Raw genomic sequence first — 17883 nt, forward strand, 5'->3', positions numbered from 1 at the left:
AATTCTTTGTGCTTCTGGAATTGAGCCTGACAATGTCAAGTTAGCCAAAAAGCCCAACTTTGTGCAATATGAATGCAAATTCTCCTCCCACTTCTCAAATGGGTCTCTTTCATGCAATTTTGCAGACTACAAATATGCTTTGGTTATGGGGAATTCCGTTTTTTTTTTTGAGCCCCTCTTTAAAATCTTGTTTTATATGTTGTGCTTGACCTTATATGTCATATGTTATTACTGGCCTTTACCTTCTGTGAAGTATGGGGATGATAACATCAGGCTGTGGGAAAGTTTTTCATCCACAGGAACAAGCATTAATTGGGCCAAACTGTGTGCAAATAATAGAAATAATTATAAGATTAAGACTTTCCTTACCTGAGATTGTCTGTATTCTACAGAGGAATTGGTTAATTTCCTGCTTTGGCATGTTCGCACAACACTTCTCTTTATTTATTGTTTAACATCTTATACCTTTCTTTAAACTACTAATTGACTTCTGATTGTGGCTTTATTTTTCAGCTTGCATCCGAGGTCCTTGAAGCCCTCCTAGAAGAGGACGATGAAGTTGTCCAGGTAACACTAACGTCTTAGAAAAGTCTAGGCTACAAATGCAGAACCTTTTGTTTTGGGCCTCTTAACCAATCCAAAGGCACCATTTACATATAACGGCGAAGGGCCATAAAGATGCCCCCTGTAGCTTTCCAGAACATGTTCAATGTGCTCTGGCTGCTGAGTTTTGGGAGAGATCTGAGTAGACAGTAAGGGTGTGTCTATCAAATGTACCCTTTTATTAAACTAATGTAAGAACTGAATTTATTATATGGCAGCCTATCTATTTAGCAGTTATATTACTCTAAACTGCAACATTGCAATGCATTAGTGTTGTGCGGGCCAGATCCCTCAGGTTCTGTCTGACAAAGCACTTCTTTAGTGGATCATAGGAAGGAGATGGGCCTATCTCTGACTATGGGCTACCCTGCTGGCGACAGCATTTTGCATGTAGGCAGCCTTAAATGAATGTGTTGACAACCCAACGTTGCTTGCAAATGCTAGATCAAAATGAAAAAAGCAGACCAGATTCTTTTTTATAATAAATGTTGCTAGGATTTATTTAAATGTCTGTTGCCCCATTTGATACTGATATTTAGACTTCAGTATCACCTTTATGCTGATGACACCCAGCTATACTTGTCTACTCCTGATCTTTCTAATTCTGTCCTTTCCCAAGTCACAGACTGTCTCTCTGCTGTCTCCTCCTGGATGTCACAGCGCCACCTGAAACTTTCTAAAACAGAACTCATTATATTTCCTCCAAGATATTCCCCTGTCCCTCAGATATCACTCACCGTAAACAACACCCCCTTTCATTCCACCACACAGGCACGCTGCCTAGGAGTCATCTTAGACTCTCATCTGTCTTTTTCACCACACATTCAAACACTTGCAAAATCTTGCCGTATTCAACTGCGTAACATTGCTCGAATAAGACCCTATCTCAGTTCAGAATCAACTAAAACACTGATTCAGTCTCTCATCATCTCCCGCCTTGATTACTGCAACTTACTCCTCACAGGTATTCCAACAAGTCACCTTTCACAACTCCAATCTATTCTAAACGCGGCCGCTAGACTCATTCATCTAGCTCGCCGCTCAACATCAGCTGCTCCCATATGTATGTCCCTTCACTGGCTCCCAATCTCTTCTAGAATCAAATTCAAATTACTTACACTCACATTCAAGGCCCTTAATAATGAAACCCCTCCCTATATTTCATCTCTTATCTCCAAATACACTCCTTCACGAAACCTACGCTCTGCTTCTGATCTTCGCCTCACTTCTCCTCTGGTCACTTCTGCCCATTCTCGTCTACAAGACTTCTCTCGGGCTTCTGCTTTTCTCTGGAACTCTCTGCCACAAGCTGTCAGACTTTCTCCTTCTTTCCAAACTTTCAAGACCCATCTGTTTAAAGAGGCCTATTCGATGTACCTTAATTAATCAATCATTGCAGTATCAAAAATGACAAAGTGTTTATACAATCCTAATGTCTCAATTGTACCCTAACCTTTTAGTTTGTAAACCCTATTGTACTCTGTAATCCTTGTCTGTTATCCACCATTTATTCCCTGTTTGCTATAACTGCAGTAAAGCACTGCGTATCTTGACAGCGCTATATAAATAAATGATGATGATAATTGTCAGCTTATTTCAGTGTTTCTTTATAGGGAATAAGGTAAAACAATATGCTATAGGGAGAATACCTGCAGCATTTTGCCACATCATTTCCCTTAAACTAGACAATAATGATATCCCTTGATCTGTAATTACGTATTTGCGCCCCTGCCCCTCCCCACAGCACTCACCTTTAGAGCGCCGAGAGGGCATGGGCGGTCCATGTCGCTTAGTGCAGAGAGCGCAATTGCGTTCTCTGCATTAGAAAACCGGAAATTCGCCTCTTAGTAACCAGGAGCGGCATTTTTGCCACCCCTGGGAACCAGGGGGGTGCTGCAGCCTGAGGCGAGTAGCTCAACTCGCCTCATTGGTGGAGCGCCCCTGCTCGCGGCTTGTAAATTGTAGCAGGCACAAATAATATCATTGTTTTTTAAGGGGCATTTAATGTACAAATTAAAGCACAGACCCTTAGAAGCAATGGAATTTTATCTGCTGCTCATGGGTTGAGAGACTTCCCCAATATTACTCCAAAATGCTAATACTTAATGGCTGACTGCTTGTTAGTTATACAGGTATTGGATCCATTATTCAGAAACCTATTATCCAGAAAGCTCCTAATTAAGGGAAGGCCATCTCCCATGGACTCTATTTTAATCAAATAATTAAATTTTTTTTAAAAATTACCTTTTTCTCTGTAATAATAAAACAGTACCTTCTACTTGATCCCAACTTAGATATAATTATTCCTTATTGGAAGCAAAACAATCCTAATGAGTTTAATCTATGTTTAAATTTTTTTTTAGTAGACATGTAGATCTAAGTTATAGAAAAATCCCTTATCTGGAAAACCCTGGGTCGTGAGCATTCTGGATAACAGGTCCCATACCTGTATGGCAAAGTCTTGAATGCCTCCATACAGACTGCTACATATTTACTAGACTTGCTCCCACATTCATCTCCAATAATGTATCCGTTCCATTGCATTTTTGCTCTAAGCAGCAATACAATTACTAAAGCCAATATCCATATTTTGCAATGCAGTAGAGCAACAACTACTATTTGCCCCGTGACATGACATGAAAGAAAGAGCAAGCTGATATTACATAAACCACTGCACCGTGTCACTAGATAGCATTATACTGGTAATGTAGGTTAACTGGAAGAGATTCATCTTTCATTCTCTTATTTAAAAAGCCCACAGTATATGCAGACAATGTTTTAATAACTCCTTTTTCATTTATGGGTGCTTTATCTTTTATGCACTAGGGAGAATGATTTTAGTATTCTGTTTAGTCAGGAGTTTTGTTGATGACAAAACCAAGTACTAGAGACTGAACCATAAACATTTATTTAGTTGGTGTAGCATATCAGACATGCAGCGAGTGATATTTCCAGAAATATTGTTGGACTTGGACTAGAAACTGCTGATGCCGTCCATAGCAAATCTATATTAATGCAATTGTCCCTGGGTGACCCTGGTTTAGAAGTTATGCTTTCAACAGGACGCTTTTGTATGAAGGACCAAGATGTCATTCCTTAATACCTTTACAAATACAGATTCTTAGAGTCAGTATACAGTGTCTGTGGGAGGTAACAAATAGACTTCAGATATGTTTTGGAGATATTACTAAGAGCAAAAGTATTAAGGCTTTAAATGGCAACGGTCACCCTGAAATTTAGAGCTTGCATTCTGGTTGGGGGATATAATTGTTTTCCCCAAAAAAATATCCTCCAAACTCCAAAAACTAGTGATTCCTCCAACCAGAGTGCGACTCGATTAGCCCACACCCCAGTTGGAGTAAATAAATTAAGGGTGACTGGTGCCCTTTAACTACTCAAGCAGCTTGAAACAGTACAATGCTTTATATAGTAAGATATAATGAATCTGGAATAATTCAGTTTATTAATGTAGGAGAGGAGGGTGATCACACAAGACATTACTGTAGCTTTTACACATGTGCTTTCCCAGCACTGGAATCACCTATACCCTCTGTAAGTGCTATACATGTATTTAGGGTAGATAAAAGGTATTCAAAACATAAATTCAATATAATTTGCTCCCAACACCTGATAATCAGATGCACTCAATAAATATCAATAACAGTTATTTTTCAAAATAGTAGTGTGAAAGCTGGTCAATAGATGAATCCGCTTTTTTACACAGGTTATTGAGAACCATTGTAAAAGGCAAAACACTCATCAGGCAAAGTTTTTTCCTTTGTTCTTTCAAGTTGACAAGCTACAGGGTGAAGGGCAGGCTCTTGGTATTTGTCAGGGTTAGTCTGGGGTCTGGCTAGACATTCTTAGGAATAACACTGACACTTGTAACAAAAATAGCTGCAGCAGTTACATCACTACCATCTCCTGCTCTCAATTCAATGGCAATAACATTGCTCTTGCCGGAATGTCTGGCAATTAAACCCATTGTGATCTAGTCCTTAGTCATACTAAATGTGAACGTTTAGTGGAAAGCAGGGACTATGAAATGCTTCTGTAGCTAAGCACTTGCACCTGGGTCTAGTTCATAAAAAATATTTTATGAATGAATACCAGTTATTAGCCACTATCCCCAGCATAGTACTACCACTCTTCATTTTACACTTAAAGAAGGCCTCTCAGAATTCCAGCTCCGGTTCCTGCATACCTATGGAATGTCCTCCTCTCTATTGACATTGCCAATTACTGCATTGTAAAAGATGGGGCTTCATGAGATTGAGTTAGGTTTGGTTGAATTGCGGCAACAATATATTTGATCTTGACATGGGGGAGGGACAGTGGCGTAACTAGATATTACTGGGCCCCACAGCAAATTATTTTTCAGGCCCCCAAAATGTTTAGAGGTTGACTTGTTTCTCCAATATTTATTGAAATTGTATATGAATTAGGGCCTCGTGGGGCCCCTATACCTCCTGGGCCCCCCTGCAGCCGCAGGGTCTGCTTCCTCTATAGTTACGCCCCTGGGGAGGGATTTAAAGTGTTGAGGGGTAACTCACCAGAATTTTACTTTCTTTTGTCTTGGTGTAGTTTACAACTTGGAGCTAATTGCTTATTAGCTTCTGTGTGGCAGTACTCACGACTTAAATGGAGAACTAAACCCTAAAAGCCTAAGGGCAGAGACACGTGGAGATTCGGGGAGATTTAGTTGCCCGGCGACAAATCGCCTCTTCTTCGGGCAACTCCATGAACTGCCGTCCAGCGGCTAGAATGTAAATCACCAGTTGAATGGCACGCGGAGCATTTCGTTTTTCCAAACTCGGAAAATGAAGCAGTCCATTCCGCCAGCGATTTAGATTCTAGATGGCAGTTCGGGGGGATTAGTCGCCCGAAGAAGAGGCGATTTGCCACTGGGCGACTGATTTCCCTGAATCTCTATGTGTGTCTTTGTCCTTAAGCTTCAGAATGAAGTACAGTAATGGTTCAGGTATTCTGGGGTTACCATGATAGATTTTGTTAGGAGTGTAAGTGTTCTGAGCATGCTCTCTGCAGCTGTTGAGATGCTAAGCTTAGAGACCATCAATTAGTGGAGTAACTACCGTTGGAGCAGCAGTTGTGGCTGCAGTTTTTGCACCAGGGCATGTGTCCCCTAGTTATTCCACTGGCCATCACAAATCATTGTGGGCATCTCATACAGGGCATCTCATGCAAATTGCTCTGGTTTCTGAGTTGCCATATAAATCTATACAGTTTATTGTGAGCTGGTCAGCTCAGGTAACTGACAGCAGCACAGAGTGTGAAAAGAAGATGGGGAGCTACTTCAGAGACACAAATCTTTATCGCTAAAGAGCAGGAGTTGCATTGGGTTGGTACAGAATCCCAGAGCATAATGTGCAATATTTCTAGTCTAATTCTTAAGTTTTAGTTATAAATTTGTGAGCCCTCCACGTGGTGTGGGTAGTTACATTTTTGAGTTTGAACTGTGAAGAGGAATTGTAGCAGAAGGATGTTTTAGATTAAGTTATTAGAGGTTTTAGAGTTAGCTGGAAACACTTGTTTGTAGATTTGGGTAACTGTGTGTACTAGTCTGTTTTACCAGATGGACCATCTTAAAATTAGTAACCCATCATAACAGGTATGACCGCCCTACAGAATAAGGCAAGTTACTTAAAAAAAACAAAATATATTTTGCCCATTTATTGAGTGCATGGCACCTTCCATCCCATTCCCAGCTTCTTCATGCTTACCTCTCCTGGGCAAAAAAGTTATCAACACCTGTTTTTGCCACCCCTTGTAAAGTGCTGTCTGATTCATTATCCCACACAGACCTATCAAGATTCTTACTCTAATGGGAAATGCAACTAATATCAATAATATTATTCAAAATTTCACAAATAAAGGGCATGATGACCTTCCAGCTGCTGTAACACAACCTGCCTGTCAGGTTTGTAGGTAAGGTTAGAACATACAACCAACACTATTTAATGCCATAAGGAGAGGGAATTGTTTGTGCTGCAGCCAGCTCTCTTACCCTCTGTAGTAAATAAAATTAAACCTTACAATACAATTGATCAGGTGCTTCGTGCTAAAAGTTGTGCCAAAGAACAAATCATTTAGATGGCACAGGTTGGCTGTAGATTTGATTATAACCACCCTGCGTACGAAGCAGAACTGTCATATTTGCTGTTAAATGAAATGGCAAGGAGCGCTAATGCTGAGCATTGTAATTATCTATAGAGATTAGCAGAGCACTGACCCAGTGTTATTGTGCAGCACACTTTTTAAAAATATAATTATGCAGTTTAAAATAATCCACAGCAGGCCCCAGCTCCGTCTGAGTTTTGTAAAATCCAATATTAGCTGATAAATAGGTTTTACCTAGACTCTCTGAGACCGCATTTTGTATTCATTTTCTTTAATTACCTTGGCTTTGAAATTTGATTTGTTTGTGTAACAGATGTTCCACACTCTGTGAACAGCACTTCAAAGTTTGCCCACTGTTACCTTACTTTGACAAACAGGACCGTGTTCTGATGTTGCCAGCAAACTCTTTTTCTGTTTTCTAGCAAATATATAACATGTGTCCATGGTGTTTCTCTCACACTACAAGCCACAGGAACTTGCAATTCACTTTTCATTGCATTCAGCCATCACTTGGTATGGTTCCTTGGTGGGATCAGCACATAGACTCACCTGAATGACTGTTAACCCTATTAGAGAGGCTCTTGAGTCTGAACCACCCAGAGGACTATGACCAATTTAAAGCAAAAATTAAATATTAGCTACATGATGAGACCTTCAACTGTCCTACATAAGCTTTATTTCTTTGCTAGTGGTTTTGCATCAGGGGTCCCCACATTCTCAGTTGAGATTGAGTGGAGCCATCTCTGGACCCACTTAATTTTAAATTTTTCTTTATCTCTATGGAAAATTATGACTGTCTTTATTTCTAGCAAAGTTTTTAGCCCCTCACAATTGCCAATACCAGTGGTGGTATAATGTTAGGAATACCGAGAAGGAATGTTGTGCATTCTCATTTGGAATCGCCTTGTACATTAGGTGACCCTAACTACAAGGTTCTCTTAAAAACTACAGCCTAAGTACCATACAGGGATTAGTGATATACACCACCCAGATCAATGTCAATTTAAAGCAAAAATGAAATTTGAGCTAGATGGTGAGACCTTCAGCTGTCCTACATAGGTTCCCATTCTCAGTTTGGACCCACTTACTTTTCATTTCTCTGTCTCTATGGAAAATGATTACTTTCTTAGAGTTTATAGCTCCTCCCAATCACCTAAGGCACTGGTCCCCAACATGTTGCTCAAGAACCCCCTTGGATGTTGCTCAAAGCAGGCACTTGTTTTCAAATTTCTGGCTTGGAGGCAATGTCTGGTTGGATAAAAAGGTTGGATAAAAAATAGAGATTTCAGTAGTCTTCCAGTCTCCATTGTATTTGCCAGTCTCCATAGTAGCTGCCAATCACAGCCCTTATTTGGCACCTCCAGAAATATTTTCATGTTTGTGTTGCTCCACAACACTTTTTAGATTTGAATGTTGCTCACAGTTACAAAAGTTCGAGACCCCTGGCCTAAGGGATAATGCCAATACCAGTAGTGGTATTATGCCAGGATTACTAAGAAGGAATGTTGTGTAGTCCCAATCTGATAGGGTTGTATTTTAGTTTAACCCTTACTTCCGAATAGGCTACATTTTCCTATACTAACGTAAAAATATCTCTCTCTTTCGCTTTAACATATAATCAGTAATTACAAAGATTGTGACCTAAAGAATGGCCTTGTCTTGTAGGTATGGTATCTGTTGGGATGGGTATTCTATCTTCAAGCCAAGGCACCTGATGAGGATGAAGCGTTCAAGGACTCTGCCAGGACGTATCTAAGAAAAGCCAAAAAGGTAAGACAGCTGCTCTATGCATATCTTGATCTGCTTTATTCCCTGTGGTTTAACTGTCACAGAGAATAAGGGCTGGAAGTTCTCTGCTTTTTAAATGAGAAATGTGCAGCAGGGGAAGAATGAATAACCACTTAGAAAGCAGCAGATACAAAAAGATATTTATTTGTGCCGCCTTTCTGAGAAATGTTTTTTTTATTGTTTTATTTTGTGATTCTGCCTTTGTTCCACTTTGTTTTGATCAAAAAGATTTGAAATAAGGCTTCTGCATATAAAATATGTTTTTACACAAAAAAAGGATTACTAAGCAGTAACAAAGTCTCGCTTATCTTTTCCTCATATTTATGTGAATAAGAGAGACATTTGTTAAAGTTACTTTGCTCATTAAATATCTGTAGATACTGTAACCCCACTGGAGCCTCCCTGCTACCTTGTGTTTAAGCAAAGTGGGAGCAACCAGACTCAATTTTTTTGTTTGCTATTAAAAGTAAATATAAACACTTTTTTTAAGGAATAGAGGCATTCCTCAGATCACAGTTTATTAAATCGTACTTGCTCATTAAAACTAATAATTGCACTATATTGAATAGTGTATATACTGTACATAGTGTATATCATCTGGTCAAGCTTTTATACCCCAAATATTCCCGGGTACATAAAGTAGCAATCCACAAGGATAGGCTACACCTTTCCCAAATACAGACTGTAGATGATTTACTGTAAATTAATGTAATTTACCAACCTGATAGTCTTTTTCCCTTAAATCAGGCTGGCATTAGTATTCTGGAGAATTTATGGGGTGGTTTATGAAGTATCTTTTTATATTGTGGCAATTCACAAATGGCAGAAGTGACAATACCTTTTTAAAACAAATAGAAAGTAGGGGATGCAAATTCTCCTGTTATTTCACCCACAATTCCAGTGTGATTGCAGGCGAGTGCAGGGTTGCGTCCTCCACAGTTTTAACTGATACATCCAAATAGATTCAAACAGTCAGGATGGATGCAGTTTGCACTAGTGATGTACAGGCTGGCCCAATACCTGCGGGTCGGGCGGGTTTGGGCCGACCACACTGCTCCTCTTGCGGGTCGCAAGCTGGTTTGGTTTGAGCTCTTCTGCCTGCTCTCCCTGCCAGACCTTAGACTGCTGGCTTCTGACTTCGGCTTCCTGTTTTATAGACTTGCTCCTTGTCCAGACCCTTTTGTGACATCATTGGTGGGGCGGGGCAATGCAAGTCTATAAATGGAGGGGGTTAGGTGGGTGCGGTTGGGCGGGTCAGGTTTGGGTGGAGGTTTTCTCGAACCACACAGTGTTGGACTGGCTAAGCAGGATACCAGGAAAACTCCAGGTGGGCCCATGTGTCAGTGGGCCTCTTGCTTCTAACCATTTGGCCTATTTCTTTATGGGAAAAGGAGGCTTAGTAATGGAAGAATAGAGTATAGTGAGTGGATACTGTATAAAAGACTAGGAGAATAAAGAAGTTTAGTGAAGAGAGGAGGAATAAAGGAATAGGAAAGTGGGCCCAAAATATAGGGTTTGCCGGTGGGCCCACGGTCTAAGGTTTTCTGGTGGGCCCCTGGCATCCCAGTCTGACACTGGACCCGCAAATCACTGGTTTGCACCCATTTTAATGTGCAGGAGCATTTTTAGAGGCAGGTAACTTAATTGAATCAATATGGACTTTCTATTGCATCCATTTTGGAGCATCCTCATCCTTGAGAGGGCATTTGTAAATTACCTCTAGTCACACCCCAGTGGAACTTAAAGCAGGTATTCGACTGTATTTAATTCACAGTAGGGATTTCAACAAATAGGCAGTTTTCAATTTACACAACACAGAAAAATAAGAAAAAGCAACGTTTATTCTTTGGTCCACTCACAGCCTGAATACCTCCGAACATTGGGCATGTAAAGGCAAAAAAATTAAATCCCAATTTTACTTTCTTTAATGAAAAAGATATCTCCAATATACTTTAATTAAAAATGTGTACCGTTTTTATAAGAAACCTGACTGTATGCAGTGAAATTCTCACTTCATTTACTGCTGTGGATAGGAATTGTCTGACTGTCCCTAACTGCTGAGCAGGGAAACAATCATACTTATGTACAGCAGGGGGAGCCCCCGCCTTACTTCCCAGCCATGCAGAACTCAAGCAGCTTTTTTTATGACAATCCCTAAGCAGCCCAGACCACACTGAGCATGTGCACAGGCTTGGTCTTGCAAAGATGTTTAACAAAGTTACAAGATGGTGATCCCCTGTAGCCAACTTTGAAAGCATAAATCATTTGTTTGATTAGGCTTGTGGTGCAGTAAGTTCATGTTTATTTTTAGTATACAAAATACAGCATTTCTAGCCTTATTCTATTTTAGACTTTACATGCCCTTTAACATCGCCTCAGCCACTATTAGGGCAGCTTCATCCAGGAAAACATATATAATTATTTTACTCACAGTCTTTAGGAGGGTTTCTTTTGTCTCTCTGAAAAATGTACAAGCTCGTCTACTTCCTGGTCCCTACTTCCTGGACAGGAAACTCAACTACCTTCCCCCCTTTTTTAATGACTCTGTACTTCTACTGACTGATTCAGCCTGAGTGAACACAGCCCCTGTACATCTGCTTTGTCTCATAGTGATACTCCTAAACTCCAGGGGTTTTCCAGTTTAGATTTATACATTATTAATTGTGTTATTTTAAAAACTGTGAACAGAGCAAACAGGAAGTGCCACATACCAAGCCTCCCTCCTAACGTCTGGTCATCCATTTTGGATAAATGTAGGAAATCAGACTATTGTGCAGCATATGCTTACCTGCTGATATTGTGGCCCCCATTGGAAAGTATAGAGAGACATGACACCATATAAAGTAACAAATATATTTATGTTAATAGAAAATTTTATGTGGTTTTCTGTTAATACAAATTTGAATCTACTGACCCCTTTTGCAAAAGATGAAAAATTAAGTCAGAAAGTTGTGATGCCTCAATTTAAATAAGGATTTATTACGGTTAGGGGCCAGAGTCCCTTGAAAACCAGTACATTTCCTTGCCTCTTTTTCTCATTCCATTTATGACGAAGGTCAGGAAAATATTTTTCTGTTATTAGCATTTAAACGAACGCACGCTTTACTTATATTAACCTACATTTTTCCAAGGGCCTAAATATTCGTCAGCAACATATACACAATTCTTCTGGATTTGAAAAGGGGGCACAAGCTGTCAGCGCAGCACCAGGGATATGAGCACGTTATAAATATATTTTCACTCTCATTAACATATAAATGATTTACAGTTCATTTGAAGCTGTGAAATATTGTTCCATCTTTCGATTAAAATGTGTTCCCTTTCTACTTGCTTGTGTTGTCTGTCAGGTACTCTGATGTGAAGAGGCAGACGCCTTCTTGAATTTCTGTAAACCATTTAAAACTGCATTAGGGTAGAACCTTTATATCCACTTCTCATTATTTGCGACTTCATCTAATGCAGCCAGCTGATTTCTTGTAGCTATGTGTGAGAACGTCTCATTTCAATATGAAGTAAATACAATATATTGCCTTAGGGTTTTTCATAAGTGCCTAAACTGAATTCAAAAGAAGGGAAATTACATATGTTGAGCTGTTTCAATGTTCACATAGATTTGCTTTATTTGACAGAATACAAAGCATGTCCATGCAGGTATAGGATCTATGATCCAGAATGCTTGAGACCTGGGGGTTTCCGGATAAGGGACTTTTCCATAATTTTAATGTCCATACCTTAAGTCTGCTAAAAAAAACATTTAAACATAAAAGAAAGCCAACAAGATTGTTTTGGTACCAATATGGATTCATGCAGATTAATTACTATCAAGTACAGGTTACTGTTTTATTATTACAGAGAAAAAGGAAATCATTTTTAAAAATTAGAATTATTTGCTTAAAGTGGTTGTTCACCTTCAAACAACTAGATGTTTTCCAATAGATCACCAGAAATAATTACTTTTTATTTTCTATGTGTCACTGTTTTTCTAATATTGAAGTGTAAAGTGTCTTTTTTCACCTTCTAAAGCAGCTCTGGGGGAGGGGTCACCGACCCTGTAAACTGTTCTAAATTGATACATTTCGTTGATACATTTCGTTGATACATTTCTTATCTTTGCCCCTTCTGATCAGAATCTGTGGATTTAATTAAAGGCAGCTGTTGGAATTTATACAATGGTTGCTAATAGTGATGTGCAGGTCAGGGTTTCCCTGACCCGCACCCGACCCTAACCCGCCCTGCTACAACCCACCCGCACCCGCTTCTGGGGTCCTTTTATAGACCTGCGCCGCCCCGCCGATGACGTCACAATGATGTCACAAAAGGGGTGGGGTGAGCAGACGCATGCCGGCATTTGAAGGTGGCTGGCGTGGACCGCCACCCGCGAGGAGCACTGTGAGGTCAACCCGAACCCGCCAGGCCCGCGGGAGAAACTGTGGGTCCCGCGGGTATTGGGTCGACCTGCACATCACTAGTTGCTAATACTCCAGAGATGCTGCGGAGAAATGTATCAACTAAATGTTGCAAAATTGTAGCAGTTCAATATCTGCACCTGAATTACTGAACTGCCAGATTCAAATGCCAGAGACAGGAACATTCAACTTTAAACTTAGATTTTGGAAAAACAGTTAAAAATAAATAATGGAAAGTGATTGAAAAAAAGTCTTTATTTCTGGGGAACTATCTGAAAACAACTGAACTGAAAAAAGTGTTTGGAAGGTAAACAACCCCTTTAGAATGGAGTCTATGGAAGATGTCCTTTCCATAATTAGGAGCTTTCTGGATAACAGTTTCTGGATAAGGGATCCTGTACCACTTTGTTACAACTTCTCTAATGCCATGAGACAAAAAGTCTGGATGGGAAGAGATAATCTTTCCTCTCAACGATGAGTGTTCTTCATGTTCATAGGGCTGAATGCTCTTTGCAGGCTTCTCCTATGTTAATCAAAAAAAATCCCCCCTGACAGTTGCCTCTGAGCAATGTATCTCTTCTTTGCTCTCTAGTTGAATCTCTGATATGTATTCTGCTTTAATTTGTCCACTTTCCTATCCAGTTCCAAGCACTGAGCAGACTGGTAGCATAGGAAAATATATATTCGTTTGCATAGCACCCATATAATTGTGCTAAAATATCTTAACAAAAAAAATAAATAAAAGCTTTGAGCACAATTAATATATAGTATTTTAACTTTTTGGCACCCATTGATAGCTAGTGGGATATATAGTGGACATTAAGCTCTGCTTATAAAAAATGTCACATTCCCTATTTAGCGAGCTATCTTTTTTTTACCTTCAGATTTTAATTTATTGCTAATAAAATTTGTAGAATAATTAACTTTTTTCATGGTCATTGCCTTTGGATGCTCCTGGCAGTGCCTGACCTACATTTTCAAGCCTTTTACACAGAACTTTTTAGTGTACAGATATGGGATTTATTATTTAGAATGCTTAGGATCTGGGGACAAGAGGTTCTATACCTGTTTGGTTCATTCACTCAGCAATGCTCAGCAATGCTGCACCATAGGTTCTTGAATGAATACAGATATTGAATAGGTACATGCCAAGGCCTATAGAGTAGTACAGGTATGGGATCCGTTATCCGGAAACCCGTTATCCAGAAAGTTCAGCATTAGGGAAAGGTCGTCTCCCATAGACTCCATTATAATCAAATAATCCAAATTTTTAAAAATGATTTCCTTTTTCTCTGTAATAATAAAACAGTACCTTGTACTTGATCCAAGCTAAGATATAATTAATCCTTATTAACATTCTGGATAATAGGTCCCATACCTATAGCAGCTATTCAATCAGTATTTATGATAGCTTCCATTATTTGTTCTCTCAGGCTAAGGGTTAGTTCACACGAGGAGATTCAGGGAGATTTTGTCACCTGGGCGACAATCTCCCCGAACTGCGCTTCGTTTTCCGGAGTTGCCCAAAGTTTCCTCGTGAGGCAACTTCGTGCGACTACGGAAAACGCAGCACCACGTGTGCTTTAGCTCAGGTGACTTTTCATTATAGCGGATGGGAAGACACGCAGAGGTAGTTCGGGGAAATTGTCGCCCAGAAGAAGAGGCGATTAGTCGCCAGTCGACAAAATCTCCCTGAATCTCCTCGAATCTCCTCGTGTGAACTAACCCTAAAACCAAGTCTCTACTTTTGTTGTCCATGTGTTCAGTTACTATTAGCACAAGTATGAGATCCGTTATTCAGAAAGCTCCAAATTACAGGAAGGCCATCTCTTATAGACTTCATTATAATTAAATAGCTCACATTTTCTAAAGTGATTTCCTTTTTCTCTGTAATAATAAAACAGCACCTATAGAGCCCAATAAAGCTATAATTGATCCTTATTGAAGGCAAAACAATTGGGCTTACTTAAGTTTAAATGATTGTTTAGTAGACTAAAATTATGGAGATCCAAATAATAGAAAGATCCCTTATCCAGAAAACCCCAGGTCCCGAGCATTCTGGATAACACTTCTTATACCTATACCTAATTCTCCAGATCATTCATGCCTGGTGTTCTTTCAAATGAATGGACCCTTTGAGCCCACTGGAAAGTATTGGATTCTATTTATAAAGCAGTATATTGGGTTGCCCAAAGGGGGGATCGCAACAGTTGCAAGGGGCAGATTTATCACGCACTTTCTATGCATTCCTGTGGGATTTTTAGAAGCGTGTTCCTAAAATGTTGCGCTCTAACTTTCACCCATTGATAAACATGATTCTAAAAATCCGATAGCAATTAATAGAAAGTGGGTGACTTTTTTCCATGGTGAGCTCTATAATTTAACACCCCAAGTCTAGAGAACCATATGTTGAAATACTAACAAAGTGTCTACTTACGGTTGCAGTTTTTATGAATCCTTTCAAATGCACCATTATGTCAAATAGTGAAATGTAGTTCTATCATTTGCTATAAACACAAGTAAGAATAGAATATTTTATACTAGAGCAGAACAAAATATGTTAACATTATGTCATTTTGGGAGTCGATTTGTTCTTATTTTGACATGGTTTTGCCCTTGTCTCCACAGCCTGTAGATCAGAATGCAGCAAAGAATTTGAGTTTCCAGACTACTTTCAGCTTGTTAGATTGAAGGGCAGATGAGTTTGCAGTCTCATGCAGTGCAAGGCAAAGAAATGGCAATGCATATGTTTATAGGATTAACTCCTATAGTCTTCTCTGCACATACAGTGGAAAATATGCAGACTAGTTAGCTTGCTTTCATTTTGTTTCTTTAAGAAACGTGACATCTCACAATACAGACAGACTGTGTAACTAAAACCCAATATTTTATTGTGTCTTCAAGTACAAAATAATTCAGAAAATGGAACTATCTAACTAAAGCTGGCCATTCATAGGCTGGTATAAACTCAGAACTTTTAGAGCAAGCTGATTTTTGGCCTAAGTATAAAGTGCTCAGGATTGCCTGTCCGACTGATATCTAGTAAAAAGAAAAAAACTGCCAGATTCCTATGAGGCAAATTTGAAAATGAATGCCATCTCTGTACTCACCTAAGGGTAGCCTTTGCCAAATAGGCAGTCCTTTTAATTCATGGCCAGCTTTACTCAAACTTTAGGACAAATAAAAATAGTAAAAGAAATTTGTTAAATGGATGCAAAAAGCACATACAGATATTCTTGAAGACAATATCCTCAAGAAAATTCAGTCTCCCGCCTCTCCGATATCACTTTCTGAAACCAAGCGTGTATGTATATATATATATATATATATATATATATATATATATATATATATATATATATATATATATATATATGGGTGTATGTGTATATACAGGTATGGGATCCATTATCCAGAAAATAGTTTTTAAAAATGATTTACTTTTTCTCTCTAATAATAAAACAGTAGCTTGTACTTGATCCAACCTAAGATATAATTAATCCTTATTGGAAGCAAAACCAGCCTATTGGCTTTATTTAATGTTTAAATGATTTTCTAGTAGACTTACGGTATGTAGATACAAATTATGGAAATATCCATTATCTGGAATATCCCAGGCCCTGAGAATTCTAGATAACAAGTCCCATTCCTGTATATAAGAAATCAAAAAAGATACTGCATTCTTATGGGAACTAGTGCAAATAAGTGATTTATTGTAAGAAGTAATCACTTATTTGCACTAGTTCCTTGTGTGAGTGTGATACCTTTTTGGTTTCTGTTTATTTTAAATGACTCTCTCTCTCTCTCTCTCTCTCTCTCTCTCTCTCTCTCTCTCTCTCTCTCTCTCTCTCTTTCTTGCACAACTGAACTGTAACTTTTAGTTACAAAGTTTGCACAAAGGAGGTATATGCTGACGCGCCCCGTCAAGGCAGTGTCCAAGCGTCCGTCCTATCCTAAGTGAAAAAATAAAGTGTTATCTTCGGGGGGAGAAAGACCATACCTGCTTTTCTCTTTATTTAGCATGATCTTTTCCACACAAGACACAATTGGGCGGGGGTTGGGAGAGCGAGCATTTAAGGAGAGAGCCACCTCCCCAAAATATAAGTTTTTTAAAACGAAACAAGCTAAAATGCCCTCACCTTTCTTATTGGGTGCACGTTAATTTACATACTAAACAAGTTAGCCCCAGCACTCTCAATATATAACCCCCTGAAAAAATATTCTTGCACAACTGAACTTTTGGGCATAATATATATACTGTATATAAAACAAATAATTTGCCTTCGTTAAACCAACTGCACTCCTGTGCCCAATGATGCAAAATTATTGATTTCTAATCCCAAATTCAGAGATGGAACTAGGTGGGGGCGGGCCCTGGTGCGGGCCGTGCAGCGCTGCAGTGGGCGCGTGACTGCGGGGGGGGGGCCCTGCATGGGTGCGGGTCCCTGGCCCAATTGCACCCCCTGCTCCCCCGATAGTTACGCCACTGCCCAAATTAAAACATTTCAAGATGTTGTGGAGTACAATTCCAGTCTATAGATTAGATATCATAGTTTTGCACTGAATATGATACATCCTTCTAAACCTAATGAATGCAAGTGTGCATGAAATGTATTGCAAAGGTAAAGGGGTAATAAACTGTAACTGCCAATGTGGTACTTTTCTCATTAAAATGCTAAAGGGAATAAGATCACAATTTCTTTACTGTCATTTCAAATGTTAAAAATCCAGTGTGAGAATGATATGAATGAACCATAACCACTACTGACTGAATCTCCAGGGCCCAGGAAAATGCATTACCAAAAAAAAAAAAAGTTGCTGCCTTTCCAAATGCCTTGTCAAGATTTTATTGCTGAATACGATATGGATTAATAAAGTGGTGAATGTTTTGTACACCTTGTACTGTGTTTTCATACTGCCACTTTTGTGATATTTTGGCCACTCGAGG

The 17883-nt window shown here is 39.2% G+C and overlaps 1 protein-coding gene across 1 annotated transcript in view; it reads left to right on the forward strand.

Moving 5' to 3' along the window:
• LOC108718825 (probable assembly chaperone of rpl4) overlaps positions 1–17883 on the forward strand; it is a 240769-nt gene that overhangs the window by 191562 nt on the left and 31324 nt on the right. Inside the window, exons 9-10 of the mRNA XM_018267301.2 lie at positions 514–567; positions 8407–8511. Of these exons, the coding sequence (XP_018122790.1) occupies positions 514–567; positions 8407–8511 (159 nt within the window). The remainder of the gene's footprint in view (positions 1–513; positions 568–8406; positions 8512–17883) is intronic.

Source organism: Xenopus laevis, chromosome 6L (genome assembly GCF_017654675.1).
Source record: "Xenopus laevis strain J_2021 chromosome 6L, Xenopus_laevis_v10.1, whole genome shotgun sequence".
Classification (NCBI taxonomy): Eukaryota; Metazoa; Chordata; class Amphibia; order Anura; family Pipidae; genus Xenopus; species Xenopus laevis.